The sequence below is a fragment of the Alligator mississippiensis genome, chromosome 9 (genome assembly GCF_030867095.1).
Source record: "Alligator mississippiensis isolate rAllMis1 chromosome 9, rAllMis1, whole genome shotgun sequence".
Lineage (NCBI taxonomy): Eukaryota > Metazoa > Chordata > Crocodylia > Alligatoridae > Alligator > Alligator mississippiensis.
The window spans coordinates 15,093,216-15,114,414 of record NC_081832.1 but is presented as its reverse complement, the minus strand read 5'-3'; the positions used below and the strand labels follow the sequence as shown (position 1 = coordinate 15,114,414).

The 21,199-nt window shown below is 41.8% G+C and overlaps 1 protein-coding gene across 4 annotated transcripts in view; it reads right to left on the bottom strand.

Annotated features, from left to right (window-relative positions):
• SULF2 (sulfatase 2) overlaps positions 1–21,199 on the bottom strand; it is a 256,183-nt gene that overhangs the window by 40,806 nt on the left and 194,178 nt on the right. For all 4 annotated transcript variants that reach the window (XM_014609699.3, XM_059733171.1, XM_059733170.1 and 1 more), the window contains 4 exons: positions 14,719–14,870; positions 10,314–10,483; positions 5,182–5,332; positions 3,436–3,611 (listed from right to left, as the gene is read on the bottom strand). In XM_014609699.3, the coding sequence (XP_014465185.1) occupies positions 3,436–3,611; positions 5,182–5,332; positions 10,314–10,483; positions 14,719–14,870 (649 nt within the window). The remainder of the gene's footprint in view (positions 1–3,435; positions 3,612–5,181; positions 5,333–10,313; positions 10,484–14,718; positions 14,871–21,199) is intronic.

Genomic DNA, 21,199 nt, shown 5'->3' with positions numbered 1-21,199 from the left:
TCCTGTGCACTGAAGAGTCTCCTATTCTCCCACTGACAAAGTCCGTCATTCCTATTTCCTACAAATCTCTTTGGTATAGTATTCAAGTCTTCCTCTGGGTTTAGTGCTAGTTTCCATGCATAGGGTGAAGGAAAGGGTCCGATTCTCAGAAGTATTGAGAATTCACATCTTCAAGTCAGCGAGAGCTGCTCAGCACCTCTGAAAATTAAGTGATGCGTCTTCCAACATTTACATCTGAAGCTCTCAGATCATTGTTATCTGAGATAGAGTATGAACACTTTGAGTCAGGGATCTTGTTTATCTTATATGTAATTTATACAGCCAATATCCATGTAAATACATGTCAAGTATTTTTGGCACGACACTTACAAAAAGTTTTAAAATCTTGAATGTGTTGATCCTATGACTTTAACTAACAAAGCAACTAAAACCCTTCTGCTATTTTTAAGGCCATTTGCTATTTTATTATACTCAGTATTAGATCTTTCCCTCTGGAGTATAAGAACAAACTTGTGAGTAGAAGATTTTATACATGTTAATTATGCTAAAACATGCACATTGATATAAATAAAAGGCAGCAAATTATGGCACTCTGTCCAAAATCATTACTTAAGAGCAAATATTTGCTATTAAAATAATTGCTTAGAAAGTATATTTACATAATTTCTTAGCTGATCAAAGCTACCATTTTAATTAACAGTCATACTCCATGCTCTTGTGTGTCACTGACAAACAACTTAAATGTGAAATCTTGGAGGACAGACTAAGGATTACACATATGGAAAATACTCTGTGACTTTTTTACTGAAAGCTGAAATAGGCAATACAGCGAGTCTACTGTTCCATTTAATTACTTTCTGACAATAGCTATTTACTCTAGTAATGGACATTATATAATACAATTACCGGAAAATATCATGGCTTAGAGTGCTACTACAGAAGAAAATGATGAACTATTTCCAAGGAAGGGTTTGCAAAATTTAGAAGTTTTTCAAATGGCCTTTTCAGCTGTCCCCACGGACGGCTATATTGTAATTTGGATTGCCCACCTGTGCAAAGAAGTAAAGGGTAACAGGGCCCCCTGTTACATTGCAGCATCTGCTCTCAGCTCTTGGAGCTAAGCCTAAAAGAGCAGCCTGCTCAGAGCAGAAACCCACCTGCCCAGGATGAACAGCAAGTGAGGGGGAAAGGAACCCTGGTTCCACCCCGCTGCTTGTAGGTCAGAGCAGCTGATCAGAGATATGTGTATAATGAACTTTTTGGATCAGTGCCAAAACAAAAAATGGGGAATAAATCATGTTAGATCAATTAAACATTTCACTTCATTTGAGGGTTACTTATCACCACCACTTCCCCCCCACCCTGCACCATCTCTGCCAATTTCAAATTTAATTCAATTCTGAACCAAAAAAAATTAAAATAGAAAGTTAAACCATTTTTGTTTTGAAAGTGCCAAACCAAACGTTTAGATTTTTCAAAAATTCCCCCCATCTGACATTTTTGGGGGCTGAAGGCATTCTCTGAAAATGCCCCAAATTCACAAATAATTTTGGTCCTCCTCAGAATGCATTTTTGGTGAACTTACCAAAATCATCTAAAGAAATTTCACCCAAATGAACCAATGAAAAGGACATCAGTTTATTCCTAATACAGAATACCTAAACAAAGTAGGAAGGAAGCTGGAGAAGTTTGTCTTGGGCCACCTCTACGCATGCCGGTAAGGCAGGGGCAGGCAAAATAGTGGATCCGGCCAGCAGCCAGACTCCATTTCCCAACAGCCCCTTCCTGAATGGCTGGGACCGGTCTCCATGGAGACCCCAGCCGTAGCTGCGCTGTGACAGCACAAGTCTGGGGTTGGCATGGAGACCGGCAGTGCTGCTGGGATCCTGCAGCAGGGGCAGCTTGGTCCAGGACCAGGGCAGAGCTGCGATCCGCTGCCTGCGTGTCCCTGCCTGGAGCATGCGGGGTGCAGATCACAGCTCTGCTCCGGCTACTTACAGCGGTGACAGTGTGGTCCCAAGCCGGGGCAGACCTGCGATCCACTACCTGCGCACCCCTGGCCAGAGTGTGCAGGCTGCAGATCACAGCTCTGCCTTAGCCCCAGACAAAGCTGCCCCTACCGTAAGATCCCAGTGGTTCCGGAGCAGCCCCCTGCCCTGCCCTGCCATGTACCCTGCCAGCATGGCTGGGGCCAGTCTCCATGGCAACCCTAGGCTTGCACTATCACAGTGCAGCTGCAGCTGGGGTCTCCATGGAGACCAGCCCCAGCCATGTGGGCAGGGGCTGCTGGGAAATGAAGTCTGCTGCTGGCTGTATACAGCCCATGGGCCGGACTTTGCCTGCCCCTGAGGTAAACGCATGAAAGGATCTAATGTGTAATCCACACAATCGTGCTTCCTGCCATGCCACATATGCATGGCAGGAGGCATGATTCTGGGATCCTACATTAGATCCAATCATACCTTATTGCTGGTGTAGGGGGAGCCCAATCCTGCCTTATGAGCCCAGTCCTGGGCTCCCTCTACACCAGTAAGAAGCAGGCTCCCACAGTCAGGAGTGCCCTTTGCTGACAGGGCTTCCAGCTGTGGGGGCCAAGCACAAGTGGGATGGAATCCCATGCCTGATGGAGGTCTTGACCCCTGCTGCACCACACAGCTGGGACCGAGAATCCCTGCATGTCTCACAGCTCTTGGTCATGGCTGAGCCCCACACGTGGTACAGCTGGGACTGAAAGTCCTGTCAGCTGTACGACTCTGTCCCCAAAGCTGTGGGGTGCTGCCATGGTCTCCTAGAGGCAGGGGTGTGTGGAGCACCCCATAGCTGGGAGACTGCATTGGCAATGATGTTTCAGCCCCAGGGGTGTACTGTGCTCCCCAGTAGCTGTGGTCTCACAGTCGTAGGACTGCCTATACATGCAAATTAAAGCGGGATAGAAACCAGCTATCAAGTTATTACACATTTTTGAGCAATAACTTTATAGCTGATTGGACCTTTTTAAGACATGATACTTAATTTGCATGTGTAGCCAAGTCTGAATTTACCGTGCACTTAAAAGTAATTGCTCAATAGGGATAATGTGGAGAGGGGGCCTTAGGGTCAATCATGCTTCCTAGGATGGCAGAGATCATGAACTAGTCCTTGCTTACGGATATGCCTAACATTGTCATCCAGCTCCAAGCCTTCCATTCTTTTCACCCCGCCAGCACTGTGTGTGTGAAGCAGGCAAACTATACCTGCCTAATTAGTGAAGAGAGGACTCTATCATGTTGCACAATCTCAAACATGACCCATTTTTGAAAAATCTGCTTGCACCATTGTACTTCCCTGAAGGTATATTTAAAGCCCTGCTATATGGCTACTGGCCCCATAAATTTTGTTGCAATCATCACATCAATCTCACAAAAAGCAATTCAGGAGCTAAAGCCAAGGACTTACAAAGAACCGGCCTCCACATTTGGACCTCGCACGTAAAAAGGAACTCTGATATCAAACTCATAAGGCATGGACTTCCCTTTCACCAGTCCAAACTGCCCAATATGATAGCCATGGTCTGCTGTATATATTATATAAGTATTGTCCAGTTCACCTGTTTCAGCCAGTGTATTATAAATCTGGAAAAAAAAAAAAGTGTAACATTCTTTTCATTAAACAACCCCAAACGCATAGCATGTAAAATTTCAGAAGACGGCCACTATTTCAAATGCCTGAATGAGAGCTCTTAGGTGCTGAGCTCTTTTGATAAGTCTTTCCTTTTCCCTTTCTTTACTTTAAAATATTATATATAGCAAACTATCTGAATAATATGGCAGCATTTAGAATTTCACACATTTGTGCAACATTCAAGTCTCGGCAACAGTCATATATGCATCTTCCTTACACAGAACGTTTCCAAAATCTATCCCTAGCTAATCAACAGCCAAGTCCAGTCATTCTTGCTATCTGAAGGTGTTTATACATGTGCTCTGGGAGTGTGGGGAGTGGGAGGTGGTGCTTTCGTTAGAGATGCTCCGAGAGCTGCTCTAATTAAAGTGCCTGGAGTATCTCATGTATCGGTGTCCCCTTGTGTAAAAATGGTGGGGGCACTTTAACTAAAGCTCAAACGAGCTTTAGTTAAAATACCCCTGCCACCATTTTTAAGCACAGGGACACTGATACACAAGACACTGGAGTCTGCTGGAGCACGATAATTACCACACTCGAGCAGACTCAAATAATCAAGTTTGCTCTGTAACTACAGCACATCAGAGCAGCCTTGCTGTTCTTGTATAGGAGCCCTGAAAGAACAACATGGTAAGTTAACTCTTAATTCTAAAAGCTATTATTTTTAGGGAGTTAAATGCAAATCTGTATGGGAATACTTAAATCCAGAAATGGATCTCTCATCAAATGACATTTCATCCTTGACATTTGCTCTGTTTCTATCATTTTGCCTGAATCTAACAATATGGTGCTAAAGCGATTTTCATTAAGGAAACACATTTGGGATCAGTGTTTGGAAAATGTGAGCATAAATTCTCCTCTTCCGCTATTGAGTCAGAAGAAATTTCACTGTAACCAAGAGCTTCATCAGTATAAATTAAGACAAAAAAAAAAAAAAAAAAACAGACTTCATAGGTCTGGACCATTATAGCATGTGATAATGAGGAGAAAATCTGATAAACAAAATATGAATCCCTTTAGGAGATACAAGCTGAATCAATGCTGTTGATGGTCCACAGGAAAATAGCAGCAACCTACTTACAGAGGTAAATTTAGACAAACCACTGACAGCAACTGCATTTAAGTAAGTTGCAATGATTTCTCAGGGCCCTTTTTGTCGCTCATGTACTGAAAAAAATGGACATGCTTTTTAAAAAAATAAAAGAATGTTAGGTGCATGAATTTTCACAGGAAGCTTAAGCTCAGTGACATTGGCTACCTCTTAGTGATGGCAATGATAGGAGACAAGAAGCAGCATAATTTAACACCTTCAAATATGTCTTTCTACAGCAGCAAACAAGCCCAAGTAGCGGCCTGAAGACAGGCTTCTATTCAAGACACACAACTTATAAGCAGGGTGGGAAGGTGTGGGGAGAGGGGCGTTCAATTTTCTTTTCTTTTCTTTTTTAATGACAAACTTTTTGGAGCTTTTGTTAAGAAACAAGCACCAGCTGGGTTTGAAAAAGAGATTAGTAATCTTACCATTTCCATTGAATCATCCACAGACATGAGTGTTTGCAGGCGTTTTCTCTGTAACATGTTGGTAAACTCCATGTGAATAGGTTTCATGGGACCAGTATATCTCATTATCCAGTGCTTGTCTGGGTTGGGAGCGTAATTATAACTAGGAGTGCTAACAAACAAAAAGGAAAACAGAGCATTGATATTTTGAGGGGAAAAATGGAGTCTTGCGTAACAATAAAATCTATTTGACCAACACTATAAGACTAACTTCAAGGTATGTAGAAAACCTACATTTCTGACAGAAAAGTATCAGCCTTTTATATTTTATGTGAAAAATGGGAGCATGAAAATAGCTCTTCAGGAGGTAAACCTACTGAAAATAAATATGGTTTTAACAGCATCCTTCAGACTAACAGGGATATATGCCAAGGCCAACAAATAAACCTCCAAAGTCTAACGTTGCAACCAGGGAGCATTATTTGAACCAGCAGCGTGTGCAACTGACTTTCCACTCATGTAACTGCTCCACTTCATTCTGCCCATGCTAATATTGGCTACTATGTGTTGTTCAAGCTCTTTAATAGTAACTAGTCAACCTGCCAGAAAGGTTCTGCATAACAGGCTACTTAAATATTTTAACACACATGTACCCAGGGGAGCACAAGTACCCTACCTGGTGATATCAAACTGCATGTGAACGCATGGCAAGCAGAAGTAGGTACAAAGTCGCATTTTAAAGACCTGCCAAAAAAAGCAGGGGTAAGGGGAAATAGGACTCTATTTGATAGGTATTTTCCAGCCCTAATACTTCCATAATCATCAAAAACATTCAAATTACAAAACGGATGAGTGCACAACATGGAAGGAGAATTCAGGATCCTGCCAAAACCCAAAGAGCTAGATTTCAGGTCCTGCCTAATCTCAGTGCCCTTTTAATTCATAATGATCCCGTTTCCATTCAAGTATCAATATTTAATGTGAAGAAGGGCATCACTGTCCTTCATTTCGTTTGGTAGTTCTGGAGCTTGATCTTTTTATGCATAATTATATTATACCATAGTGGTTACTCTTCACTGTCTCTTTTCTACTGTTGTCTTTACTTCGATTGTCAAGAAACACTATTAGTTTATTTATCTTTCTTAGATACATCTAGGATGTTTGCCATCATTTACGGCCTACCACCGTGTTTTACTTGTTTTTAGGTATCAGTTGGTACACAGGCTTGGATCAGACCACACAGTTTCACAAATATGAGAGGTGATTTTCTGCAAATGAGCAATCTGCTCAGATGCCTCTTTTGGTTTCAAAATATTAGATCAATCTGTGCTAGTGTTGCCATCTACCTGTAAAATACAAGATGGTGAACCAGTGGCATAGCAAAGAACAGAAGATTTTCCTTTAGTTATTTTCTGATTTCTAACATTCAATTTACAGGTAAATTATACATGCATCTTGCAAAAAAAAAGAAAAGAAAAGGAAACAGCCATTATTATTGTTTTACATGCATCAGAGTAGCAAGATAACATATAGCACCAGGATAAATAATAATAGATAGCAAAAACTGAAAGGTTTCTTTTTAGAAATCAGTTGCATTGAGTGTTTTTTTTTTAATATCATTGGTATCAAATACTCTTAAAAGTTTCACTTTTCAAATAAACATGAAAATAATACCAGATAATTGGATTATGACAAGTTATGTGGAAAGCTTTATGTGAGATCCTATCTGAAAAATGCACAGACAGGGTAGGGAAGATTCTTCATATGGGGAGAAAAGGCTGCTGTTTATTCTCTGTGCATGGTTAACAGTATCTTGAATTTCAGAATGTTAGTGTGGCTCAAATAATGACATTGCTCCTTTGAAAATGCTGACAGTTATGGAAACTGTTGCTATGTAATGCCCAGAATGAATCAAAATGCTTGGCAAACTCCTTTTCAGCTTACTTTGTGATTTCCTGGCTGATTTGAAACCTCCCGCTGCTTAATCCACCCCTGGCCCATGATTTTCTTTGATTACTACAAATGTAACCCTCTGACACTTCACAGATTTGTCTATCTTTTGGGCAAAAACACAAAACATAACATTCCTGGAAGCGAGACAAAATAGCCCTTTCAAATTTATTCAAAGGAAAAACAAACTCCACCATGCTGATTATTCTCTATATACTGATTGTATCTGACCCTGGAAAATGGGGGTGGAGGTTGGGGGAATGATAAAATATGTACTATTTACAGAAACGGCAGTAATGGCCACTATGAAAATGCCCAGCTGTCAAGTTCAGTTCAACTACTGGTCTAGGGAGAAGGAAAGGAAACCTAAAAAAATAGAAGGTGGGGAGATGACGGATTTTTGCAAAGAGGACTGCAATTGCACATAATATATGTGCCAGCAACTGTGGCATGGGTAAGCATAACTAACTGCTTTAATGTAGCTGGCACAAGTAACAACAGTAACAAAGATGTGGCAGCATGGCATAGCAACCAGACTGCATAGCCAGGGTCACCTGCATGCATGTTCCCTGGGTGGTAACCCAGACCACCCCCATGCCTTGACTACAATCGTTACCATTCATAGCTACATTTAAGTTAAAACAGTATTACAATTACACCTTCATTTTGCTGGTTTTGTAATTTGAACATCCCTTTAAGAGCCAGAATTTGAGCAGTAACCAATGCTTCAGCCAAACTGGGAGGAAAAGTTAGGGTGTCTTTATGTTGTCCATGATCCCAATCAAACACCAGTGCAATTCAGAGCAGTTTCAGGGCTTCTCTAAGTTACATCATGGTCCATCAGCCACATTAGGCCTTTTCCCTGGCCATGATCTATCACCTCTCCCATACAGACTTGCAGAGGTGTAACAGGGTGGCTCTGCACTTTGGGCAGCAGCAAAGCACAGGGCAACCATGCAATTTTTGCACCCTGTTGCAAAGGCAGAACTTGTTGTTGGTGACCCGGTTGCCCTTGCTCAGTTACACTAGTGCAGAGATGGGATATGCTAGCAGTACATCGCCTGTTATTAAGGGATTGACATGGTAGTTTGGGATAGGAGAAATATGGAAATCAGATGACTAGTTTGCCTGTGTAGCTGTCAGCATTGTGTATGCAATTGTGTGTTTAACTTTTATTTGAAAATTAGGCCATATGTACTCAATGCGAGGAACAGTTATTGTATAAAAGATTTAAAACTATATCCCATGTAATGCATTAATAGCTGACCACTTCTAATTAGATATTTGTGCATTGCTGAAAATAGTCTCTTTTTCTCATTATTCCTTTTTATTTAAGCAAAATGCTGCATATCATTTTTATATTGTATTGTGCTGTAAAAAGTGTTTAAAATAATTGGAAGCAAGCAGTTTCCCTGCATAAGATGCATATAATAGAGCCTACTTAATATGTACATCTAAAAGAATAATAAAATTGTTTAATCTACCAAGATGATATACTGCTTTACAAATCAATAATTCTTGTAAAAGTACCAGTGCCTATAAATTAATAGTTTAATAACAGTAATAAGAAAATTCAGCTGCTATTATAAAATCCCGCAGTGGTTTCCATAAAAAACATCTCCCAGCCAGGAAAATAAATTCAATTTGCATGAAAATAAAAAGTAAACAATGTGAAAGGAAAAAAAATGTGCACTGCATCTTTTCATCCCCCTCCTTCCTCAGCTGCTTCTACCCCTTTCTCTTTTAACCATGATAATTAAATTGCTGTAGAGCATTGTTTGGAAAACGATTATCATCTCCTAGATAAGGGTGCCTTCCAAAAGCATTCCTAATAAGGCTGAGGTCAACTCTCTGTATGAGCAACAGCAGACAGTACTCATTTTGAGTTTCTGTAGTTTTCATTTCAAAGGAGAAGAAACCAGCACAGGATGGCAAACAACTTAAACATGAAATACTGTATCACTTCAGGCCCAAGAAACAGATTCTCTTTAGTGACATCATGCAGCATAATGAAACAGAATCGTTAGCTCTATAATATTTAGGCACTAAAAAAAGAGGAAATTCTTGCTGTCTTTCTCTATCCCTCACTCAGATCTTTTTAAGTGAAATCAGTAAAGGCTCCCACTTCATTTCACCAGGCTTTGGACAAGTCCCACAGAGCTCAACTCTGAAAGGCAGCGTGTGCTACTCTGTAATCTGTTGATAACCTTACAGAGTCAATTCCAGGCTTCTACATAAAACTAAAATAACCTCCGATGTGTCTTCAAGCTAGATATGCAGGATTCGAATATGGAATCATTATTTGTCCGCTACAGACAGGAAGAAAATTACAAAGACTGAATTTTGGTGAAAGTACAAGTCTAATAGTTGGATCATTTTGCCAAAAGTTTCCTGTGTAATGCTGGCCAGTCATGCATCTCGCCTGCATCTCAGTGCCCTGAACCTCCCCCACAAGATAAAATTTCTACTTACAATCTGAATGGTGGTATCATTCACAAACTGACAAACTCACATGTACACATGCCAGAGTAACAATCTAAAGGCCAGAGCCTAGCATTCACAATCACATTAAATAGTACCTTATTTCACAAGCAATATTACTGATGTCAAACTTACCCCACTTTAAAGCCAGATAAATGAGGACAAATCAGTTCCAGTGAACAGGTCATAAAGTCCAATGAAGTCAACATTAATCTTTCCAGTGACTTCAGTGAACCTCAGTGAAAGACCATGGATGTGGGCCCTATTGCCAAGTTGCATATAACATTTTGTACATTCATATAAAAAGTCAAAACGTTTCTGCTCTTACTATCTGTGTGCAGGAAACTACGCTTCAGAAAGGTGTCCTCTAGCACCCTTCACTGCTCTGAACAGGCTGCCTCCTAAACAGGAGACAGTGCAGCCATGTCTACCTGGTGCTTCATATGGACTAATTCACACTGCTGAGTGACACTGCCATACAGCTTGCTTGCAGCACCATGTAGACACAGCTATATTGCTTCTGTTTTACAAAGCAGCTCACCTGGAACAGCTCATGCAATGTGCTTAGCGACACCACTCTACAGTGTAGCAAGTTTATCAGGTAGAGATATGTCTTATAATGAATTGATGATAAAATTCTAATGGACCAAGCAGTTGTTTCTACCAGAAATACCCCGTTCTTTTTCTTGTGCCTGGAAATACAGGGATTTCCTTTTCCTTACATGTGTTGTGAAGCATTCGGAAAGAGATGAGAATACTGAGGAGCTGAATCCTCAGGACCGTGTGGAGCAGCATGGCTGATAACCATCAATACCGGTCTATGCGGATACATCTTCTTCGAGATTCTGAAGAAGCTAACACTGTCGTTGGTGATCAGATCAGTCAGATAATCCTGCAAGAGGAGGAAAGATTTTTAACAGATATTTCAACAACACTTTTAAAGTCCTAAAGTGACTTCAGTTCTTTTCCACTCGTCCTCTAAAACATCTCCAAAGCTAGATGCCACGTGTGGAATTAGAAGGACCAATACTCTCATTTCACCTCACAGACCCAGAGTCACACAGACACCAGGATAATAGGTGCAGTATATTAATCTAGATAAAAGGTTCCACTTACAAGACAGTGATGACAGCTCAGGAAAGTCACCTGGGAAGAAAGGGACTTCACGTGTTTTTAAGCCAAAAAGAACATCAGCTAAATTGTATGATACCTACTGGAGTCAAGTGGACTGAAGACACTGAAGAAGTGACAACAAAACTCCTTAGGCACCAGCATGGCATGATTTGTTACAGAATATCACAATTCTGGTATTGCTTTTTAAAATATCAAATAAATGCAATCAGTTTTCAACGCAAAGCAAAAGCCTATAGAATGACTTGCTTTGGTCCAGCACAAAAATGAGCCTGTACATTTTTTAAGCATAATAAAGCATGCCAGAAGCAGTTTCGTCCTTCTACCTAGCTGTGAAGTATGATTTCACATTGTAGTCTGAAGAACACAATAGTACCTGTCAGACAACCTTGTAAAAAAAGTAAATTTATAAAAATAAGCAACTGCAAAGCCTAAGAGATCTAGGAGCCCTAGTTACTAGGGCTGCGTGAAGCTTTGGGTCGTGATTTGATTTGGAAGAGTTTTGGCCTGATTCGGTGGCTGAATCTCCAAATCAGGCTGAATCTCTTCCAAAATTGAAAGTGGAAATGAACTCGGGGACCAATTAAAAGGTCCAAATTGATTTGAAGCTCTCTGAATCTTCAGAAAAGATTTGGAGAGCTTTGATGATTCAGATAGTTCCTGGTGGCTGCAGGAGGGAGCTGCAGCTCGATTCGGAGCTGGTAAGTAGGGGGTGGGGGAAGAGAGGCTGGTGGAGGGGACCATGGGAGGACCCCTGCCAGCCCCCATCCCCTGCCTGCTCCCCCAGACCCCTTGATCTCCACCTGCTCCCCCAACCCCGCCATGGCTGTCCTGCCTAGCCCAGCTCTCGGTGCTTTAAAAAAAAAGCCCCCACTCACTGGGGGCTGCTGGGCAGGGGGGGCAGGGGGCAATTCCTGCTGCCCCCCCCACTGCCTCATGCTGCATGGGGGGCTCTGCACAAGCCCCCCAATCGCCCCCATGGCTGTTCCCACTCTGGCCCTTTAAGAAGAAAAAACCAAAATAAAGAAAAACCCTGCACTCACCACTCCTGCAGCAACCTTGGGGCTTTAGGGGGCTTGTGGAAGAGCCTCCCATGCAGCACAAGGCAGCGGGGGGGGGGGGGGGGAGTGGGGATTGCACCCCCCCACCAGGCAGGATCAGCAAGTCCAGGGTTTTTTGTTTTCTTAAAGGGCTGGAGCTACAACAGGTGGGGCAGCCATGGCGGGGCTGGGACAGTGGGGGGTGAGGGTTGGAGGGCTTGTGCAGAGCCCCCCATGCAGTGTGGGTTACCCTCCCTCTTCCCCCCCGCCTGGCACGGCCTGCTGAGTCAGGGCTTTATTTTCCAAATGCCAGGAGCTGGGGCAGGCAGGGCAGCCACTGCTGGGCTGGGAGAGCGGGCGGAGGATGGGCCTGGCTTGGGTGATTTGGCAGCAGCCGAATCCCCGAATCAGATTCGGCCAAATTGATTCAGGACAGCGATTCGAATCACCGAATCAAATCACTGTCCTCTAAATCGGCCGAATCCAAATCCGAGGCAAATACTAGCCGCTTCGCACAGGCGTACTTGTTAGGAGAATCCAAACATGACTGCGTAAGATAAAGTTAAAATGTAAGGAAGTAGAAAAGTAAAACTGGGTGCGCCTACATGAGACGCTACGGTGACGTACTGTCAGCGGGCACAAACTGTGACACCCAGGCTGTGTCACTGTAGCAATGAGCTATGGCGATGTAGACCTTAAAAATAACAGCGCGCCACCAGAACTGCCCAGTACCCGCGGGTATTGTGCAGTCAGGGGCATGTGTAGATTCGCCCACTGACTAGCAAATTTTTGGATTAGAGTTTTAAAAATGACTGATGATTCCGGTTGCCTCAAACAAATACATTTGGGTGCAAAATTTGAGACGCCTTGATATGGCCTGATTTTCAGAATGTGGTTTACTCACTGGCCCCTTTTGAAAAATGTTAGTCTTCAATGATAAATGTGAGAGTTAACAATGAATAAACTAGGGTGGGTTTTTTAAAATTTAATGGATTGAAAGTATAAAAAGTATTTCTAACAAACAGAACTTCCGTTTTGAAAACTATAACTCTTATCCTGGCGTTGACTCTTTAACATTGAACTTTCAGACAAATTTGGATTACACAGTTTTCAATTTTACAACTAATAGATCAACTGTTCATACAACCACTAAGGGGTTTTGCCAACTTATACGTGAATGGAGACATACAAGTTGGGGAAAAAAAGATATTTCTTGTATAAAAGTAGAAAGGGTCATTAAAGCAATCTCTTTGAAGACAGGTCCCTTACTGGAAAATGTAGTCACCAGAAGAAAAAAAATAATAATAAAGAAGAGCAAGGAAATGTGTTCAGTCATATTTTTTCAACTTCTGATTGATTCCTGATATCTAAATATTGCCATCAGTACATGTTGCTGCTTTGCAGACTACTGTCAATAAAATACAGCAGCAATTTATATGTAAAGACAAGAAGGTCAACTGGAACATTCATTTTCTAAGAGAATTTTGTGGAATAAAAGGGGATACATAAGAAAGATGAATATCACAACATGAAAATGCACATGTTTTCAAAGTGCTGGAAACAGCAAATGGAGTTGAAGGTTTTGAGGAGTGTCATTTCTCGCACTGGCTTCTTTGATACAATGGGAAACTGTAACCATTAAAAATAATTTACTTAATGCTGTCTCATGTATGCAAGAGATTCCCATCACAATATTTCTGGTAATTTAGCAGCTAAAAGCACTCCCATCCTTAACAGCCTAGAGAGGAAATAGGAGGGAGACATCATTTTGTTCCCGAGTTGTCCTTCCCTCTCCACAATTGGTAATAGAAAATGATACCTTAGAAATATGTTACGTTTAGCTTCCAACACAAGGCATGTTAAATTCAAAAGCAAAGAAACATTTTCTAAGTATGTGCCATCACCAAATCAAAATACCACCACAAGTATGTGTGTTGCTTGTAAGTGTGTAAGTCGAGCCTGACAATGAGTATGATGGTAAAATGAAAATTAACATTATTAATTAGACATTTTGTAAATCCAGAGGTAGGTGATGTCATTTTGCTGATATGTACTTCTTTCCCTCCTTTTTCACTCACACCATTTCTTTCAGGTTCCAGTTTTCTAACCAAAGCTGTTTACCGATAAATTATTTACAGACATAAATCACAGACTCTGCAACCTACTTTAAAAAATCATACAAGCTGTGTGCCTTGGCAAATGCACATGTTTTGCTCAAGTAAACATACTCTTCATTTGCAGTCATTTATCTATGAGAGCTATAAAATGTTTTAGATGAGAAAAGAAGCAGTAGAGTTGCGTCAGGGTACGGGTGTCTCAACGCTGTGAGCTCAGTCAAGGTGAAGTGCAACCAGAAGTACTTCAGGAATACCATTCATGTATGTCCTTCTGAAGTCTGAGTGAATATACCATATTTCACGGTATTATAGAGTCCCCTAAATTAGCCTACTACGATGATGAAATGATTTCTCTCCAATAAATAAATAAATAAATAATTTATATAAAACAAAAGACAAAAAAAAAAACAACCCTATAGGTAGAGGGCATCAGTTTTTAATCTCATTTACACTCCATTGAAATAAGTTTTACATTGGTGTAACGGACCTTAGTCTGGCCCAACATTTGTTAATTGAATTACTTGGCAGTGGAATACAAGTCATGATGCAATTAAATCCATTTCTCAGCTTGTAAGACATATTGAAGCTTTTACAGTCTCAGGATGACTACCTTATGCTCCCATTGCTGCTAAGAACATTTTAAATAACACGTCACAAAAGAAATGAAGAGATGGTATTTAGTATGAAGGACCTGCCTCATGAACTGAAGGTGGTTTTATGACCAATGGCTTTCAAATATGAAAAGAAAGCTTTAAACAGACTGAATCCAGAAAGTGTATATAGCCTCCTTACAATCATGTCCAAGGGGGTAAAAATCAAAGTAAAGCAATAGGACCTACCCTGGAGTAGTCAAATCCATGTTTCTCCTTTACTCCATTTCTACAGAGAGTGTAGTTGTAAAAACGAGAATTTTTAAGTAATCCAACCCATTCTTTCCAGCCAGGAGGCACATAGGAGCCATTATATTCATTAAGGTACTTTCCAAAGAAAGCTGGAGGTAGAAAAAGGAAAGTATAGTAATTAGGTATAATACAAACTCTTCAGAGATGCTGTATTTTACCCTATTTCTTCAGTTTTTGCCTCCTACATACAGAATGCTCATTTTCTTCTTCCAGGCACATTTAACACAACAACCTGTGAGATGTTTTAGGAAATCTGCTTGCTACTTTCACTGCATTTCAGAGGTCCCTAATATTGTGGAACTTTTGTAAAAAAAAAAACCCCCCCAAAAAAAGAACACCCCCCCCGCTATGTAAGAAATAAATGAAACTAGACTAAACTGAGAAGTGAAATAACAGCTAAGTTCCTGGAATGGCTCAGGATATTCATACTCATATTCATGACACTCATACTCATACTCAGTGAAAATGAGCAAAATATGTTTAAAATAGTGCCAATTGCCACATTATCTCATCCTACACTGAAACACCCAATTTAGCTGCACTCTTCATATTGGCTACACCCACTTAAACTGTCTCCACCTCAGTAACTCACAGAAATAGTGAGTTCAGCAGCATGAGGCTGGGGCTGGGAGAAGCTGCGACAAATGAGGTTCACCCAGTGATTGAGATTTCAAACTGCGGGCTTAAAAGAAATGAAACAGCCTGCTTGGCAGAAGCACAGACACACAGGGTATATGTATCATTAAAGAGAGCTAGGCAGGCACATGGGCCTTCCTCCCAGAAGAGCTATTCATGCTAGCCAGGCTCCTGTAAGCCACAGATGCACTGACACAAATTACAGAGAATGGTTAAGAGAAATGCAAACCGTCTGAATTATAAAGGGAAAGCACATATTCCCCAGGATGTTATAATATGCCTAATGATGCTTTCCCAGTATTTCCTTTTTAAAAAGTTAATTTAACAGCACACATATTTCACAATATACATAATTAGCATGTGAGCACAGGGGTTGCTCTATTCAGTGCATGAATCCTCTAGCCACTTTGATAAGACCTCATGGCAAAATTCTGGCATTGGATCCACAGAGTGGAGTACAACCCTGCTATCTGATTTGCCTTCCGTGTTTAAAACTCTCCTGGATCTCAGCTCTTTAGTGATGTTTCTCCATTAACAGGCTAGGGCTCAGACCTTGACATACTTTCCACCTGAGATTATACAGATTTTTGAAACCAGATAGTTAACATGGCAGTTCAGGCTGATGTTCTGTCAATGGACATGTGTGTGTATGTAGGCACAGCAGACGAGAAGCATTTCTGATGTGAGCTTAGCATTTTGACCTAGATCTGCAGAACTCTGATATTCAAAGAAAGCCAAAAGACTTGGACACGATTCTCAATGCCCGCCCAGATTTGATTGAAACTGGGTATCTATACTCCTAAGGAAGTTTTAAAAATTTCAGTCTTAAGTGCCTGATTCTGATCTTCCTTGTACTTGTGAGAACAAGCATATGCCATGGAAGTCATTGGACTAGATCTTTAACTGAGGTATAGTGGCAAAGCTCTAGTTAAGTCACTTAACTTATACCCATTTATGGCAGCTGAGCATATGTCCTGCAGGGAGTTACAGTGATCTAAAACTAATGACAGGGAGAAATCCTTCTCACCCACTTTTCACACAGCTTCTGCTTTACAAGACACAGCAGGAATTTAACATGCACAGTACAGACACAGTCAAAAATTGAGTAAAAGATGCACATGAAGACAGGTATCAACTGGCCTAAGTCAGAATAGCTTCACTATCTGTACCAGCTGAGACCTGACCTACAAAATCTCTGTGGAACTACTATAATGGGAGAGCGGGCACTGGCAACATAGGTATTTTGAGCAAGGTTACTTATCCCCTTATACAGAAAAGTGAAGGGACTCAAATAATGCAACTCCCTGGCCAAAAAAGAAAAAAAAAGGGGGGGGGGCGGAAATCTGAGCTCTTTCCAAGGAGATGATTATGATCTGTGGCATGTGTGGCAGGCCCGTAGGGCCACTCACCTCACTGCGTCCGACCACCTTCCAGGCTCCGAGTGCCTCCCTGGGGGTGCCTCACGTCTGGCCGACCCCTTCCCTGGAGCACACCCACTAGCGTGGGGGTTCCACTGCCACCACCCAGGGCTGGGCTTAATTCTGGCTCTGTGCACCCTGGGAAACACTGGCCTAGTAGCCCTCCAGGGTACTTGATTCACTTCAAGAACTTGGGATGCTTCCCTCAGTTGGAAGCACAAGTAGCAGTCTCCTTTAGTCAGCTGAACCAAGGGGACCCCCAGGCACAATCTAGACCCACTCCCAATAAGTCTCCCGCACTAAGTACAAAGGAGAACTGTATTGGTTACAGAGGGTAGGGTTAGAATAGGGTACAGGGCAGAGCAATATCAGAGAAATCCCATGGAGCAAACTCCCCTGGCTGGGTAGCCTTTGATCTCACAGCTGAGTTACTGCAAGCTAAATATCTAGTTAGATCTCAGGTAGCTTACTCACAAGTGTCATCCAGAGGCAGGTGGAGATTCCCTCTGGAGGCAGGCAGTTCCTTGACCATGAGTTTTGAGAGAGAGAGAGCAAGTTTCAGATGGTCCAGCTCTTCTCTGTCTCTGAGTCTCCCTCATGGCTGCTGCTCTCTCCTCCTGGGCAGTCCTTTTCTTATATAGCCCTTGTGACCTCATTTACCTGGTCCAATGGAGGCCAGCACCTGTTGGCTGTCAGCCAACCAATTTGAAATACATCACTAGTTGCCAGGCAGACTGGCAGTCTCTAGCCCACCAGGGAGGAAGTCCCTCACCCAGGTATGTGATACTAGTCACGCAGGCAGAGGGAGCAGGTTTCCCCTCTCCCTCAGGAATGTATCCAGCTCAGGTTACCTAAAGAGATAGGGTAAAAGTGTGTCTCCTCTGGTGGGCCCATCCTAACCAAGTTGTCACAGAGCAGAGTTTTTGGGGAGAAACAGAGGTGGCCTTCTGCCACAGCATGTAAGACCAGAAAGAAGATCTACCAAAAAAAACCACATCAATGAATAAATACTAGAAGCACTTTGAAATTGCATGGCCCCTTTCATCCAAGGAGCTACAATCATTATTACTCCCATTTTACTAATTTTACTGATTACCCCCAGAACTGAGTTATGGAGGAGTTAATTGACTTGTAACTCTGATCCCAAATTAGGAGTTTTCTTGGAGAATTTCTGGTTCCTTGTTACAATTACTAGGTCAGGCATGTCCTTAAATCAGACTTTCATCAAAATCAGACAAAATAATTTCCCCGCACTGAACAAAGCAAAATCTGCTTCACTGTAAGTGGCTAAAAACATCTCATTATTTCGGGACTTATGCTGTGGGAGTACTTTCTCAAGTAACTTTGCTTTCTGAACAAGATCCAATATTTAAAAAGTGAAAGGCAATCCACAGTGATGCGTGGGTAATTAAAGAGTGTAGGAGACTTTTTTTTTTGGCTTGATATCAGGGGATAATGGATTGAGATATTGACTGTTGTCTACAGTGGCAGGTATGTACAAGGCAGTGTACAGACTTTTGTGCCTCACCAATATATTACATCCAAACAAAATTAAATTCAGCACTTCTTCATGGAAGCACAGCTTCCAGTTTACCAGTCAGTTCCTAAAGCCTGTGGCCGAGCCAGCTGAAGAACACAAGAAAGCAGCATTCTGTAAAGAATTACTCCACTGTCATTCTGCAGGGGCGTTAAAGGGAAGTCTGATGGAAGTTCGTTCCAGCACCTTTTTGCATATCCACCAATGTACATCCAGGAAGCCTTTATAATCTTTCATGGACGTCAAAGTGCTTTAAACAATTTTCTCTACTGTTTCTAACTTTCCATTTCACATCTCTTTCCCTCCTTTGCTCCCTCCTTTGCAGGAACCTTGAAAGACTCATTATATAAAGTCTTCCAAACGTTGCTCCTTTGTGCTACAAAATATGGGGCTACAGTAAAGCTCTTTTGCTGCTGGGGGAAGATTTTGCTTTCATATTGTTAAGCTTCTCTCTCTAAAGTGATTTTTTCCCTTGCATCAGCACAGCCCATCATTCGAGACAGCTGCTCACCGGAGAATGCGAGTCTTCATTTCATCCAATTCCAGACTGCTCCAGGATTTCATTAGCAAACATTTGCAGGAAGCACAGCTGTATACAAACAGTTATGCTTCACTATCTAGTCTAGGAAGTTATCATAAAAGATGTCCAAATGGTTTTAAAAGCTTTTCATATGTATAAGAATGGGGAAATTCACACAAACGTACATGCTACACAAACCAGCCTCTCCTATGAACAGGTGAAATAGGATATGTGGGAGATAATATGGTAATAGACATGAGACCTGTCTACAACAGAGTCTTTTCTGCAACATTTCATGACCTCTAAAATTTTACTGTTTCTCAACCCTCCCCACCATTCCTAATCCCTTGAGAGGAACTTCCAGTGCAGGTGGAAATTACAAGAGTTTAAATTTCTTTTTGCTGAGGGGTTGAAAGGCAAAAACTGAAAATGTGAGAATTTGCTCCACCATAACCACATCTACAACAGACACCGAATGTGCAGTCGTTATTGCGCAGTCACTTATACAAGTACTAAATCACTGCACAGTAACTGGTGTTACTGCGCAATAACATCACTGAATGGCTTTTTTGTGACACTGACTGTGCAGTAGCCCAGCACTACTACACGGCAGTATCACATCAAGCTTTCTGCCATGCAAGGCTACAGGGCAGTCAGCATCTTGTGCAAACACGGACATTATAGACTAATACAAAAGATCCACTCCGTAAACAATGCAAGTATGAATATATCATACCCAAACCCTACCGCTTCAAAAAAATAATCTAGCCTGACAACATGTAGCCAACAAAATGAAAATTAAAAGGAAAGATTGCTCATTCTGAATATTATCTAAAAGAGTAAATCTCCAACCATGGCAAATTCTTAAGTCAGTTCTACCAACACTTACAAGGTTTCTACCATTTTTTTAAAATAGTGGCCTAAAAACACCTTCTCCCAAATTATATAAAAGCACAGAAAGACCATCAAAATGCCTTTCTCAGCCTCTATATTCAACTGCGAATTAAGAGGGTACTCCATGATGGATATGAATCTAATATCATCCTTTTTACACAGTAGTAATTATGTCCCTCTGTGAGCTAAGGAGAGTGAGGCTGACACTGATTTCAATAACAGCAGAGTAGGGCTGTGCGAAGCTTCAGTAGCCAATTCAATTCAGAGGAAGTTTGGGCTGATTTGCCAGCCAAATCTCCGAATCTAAATCAAGTCCGGAGACCCATTAAAAGGTCTGAATTGATTTGGAAACCTCCGAATCAATTTGGAGAGATTTGGAGATGCAGAAGGCTTGCAGGAAACAGAAACTGAGAAGAGGGAGCAGGGTGGGGTGGTCTTCCATATATAGAAAAGTTTGAGAGGGGAAAGACTGCTCTGATATTGATACAACATATCAAGCTGTGTCTGAAGTGATCTCTGCCTTTCCTGAGCTGTCACTCTCTTCGACCAGCAGCATCTGAAAGGCTCTGGCTTGCTATCTAGTCTCTTGGTAGCTAGTCTCTCTTCTTGTAAGAGACTAGCAATCTTCTTCTACTTACCCTTGCAAACAATCCCTATTGTTATCCCTATCCATTCCTTTCAACTTATTCTTCCCCCAAAATCTTCTTATTTATTCTTGTTAGTCTGTCTTGATTCTTCTCCCCCACAAAAAAAAAATTGTGTTTTCCATGACAGTGTGTCATCACTGTGCAGGAAAGCACAATATATATTATACACACACATTTTGCAGCACGCCAAACATTACAAAGCATGCTGGAAAGGCAGGTGCCAGGTCTTCTGGCAGGGGAGGGAGAGGGGACAGAGGGAGCGCTGCAAGTTCACCCCACCCCAAACATATATGCACCCACTTTCCCAGCAGCGATGAGTCTTTCATAGATTCATAGATGCTAGGGTCAGAAGGGACCTCAATAGATCATTGAATCTGACCCCTCTGCCTAGGCAGGAAAAAGCACTGGAGTCAGATGACCCCAGCCTGATGTCTATCCAGCCTTCTCTTAAAGACCCCCAAGGTAGGGGAGAGCACCACCTCCCTTGGAAGCCTAGTGAATTTGTAGGCAGCCACAAGATCACCTCTCAGCCTTCTCTTGAGGAGGCTGAAGAGGTCAGGTCCCTCAGTCTCTCCTCATAGGGCTTGGCTTGTAAGCTCCTAACCATACGAGCAGCCCTCCTTTGGACCCTCTCGAGTCTATCAACATCTTTCCTGAAGTACGGTATATGTATTTTCTATATATGGTCCAGTACGGTGCCCAAAACTGGATGCAGTACTCCAACTGTGGTCTGACCAATGCTGCATAGAGGGGAAGTATCACCTCC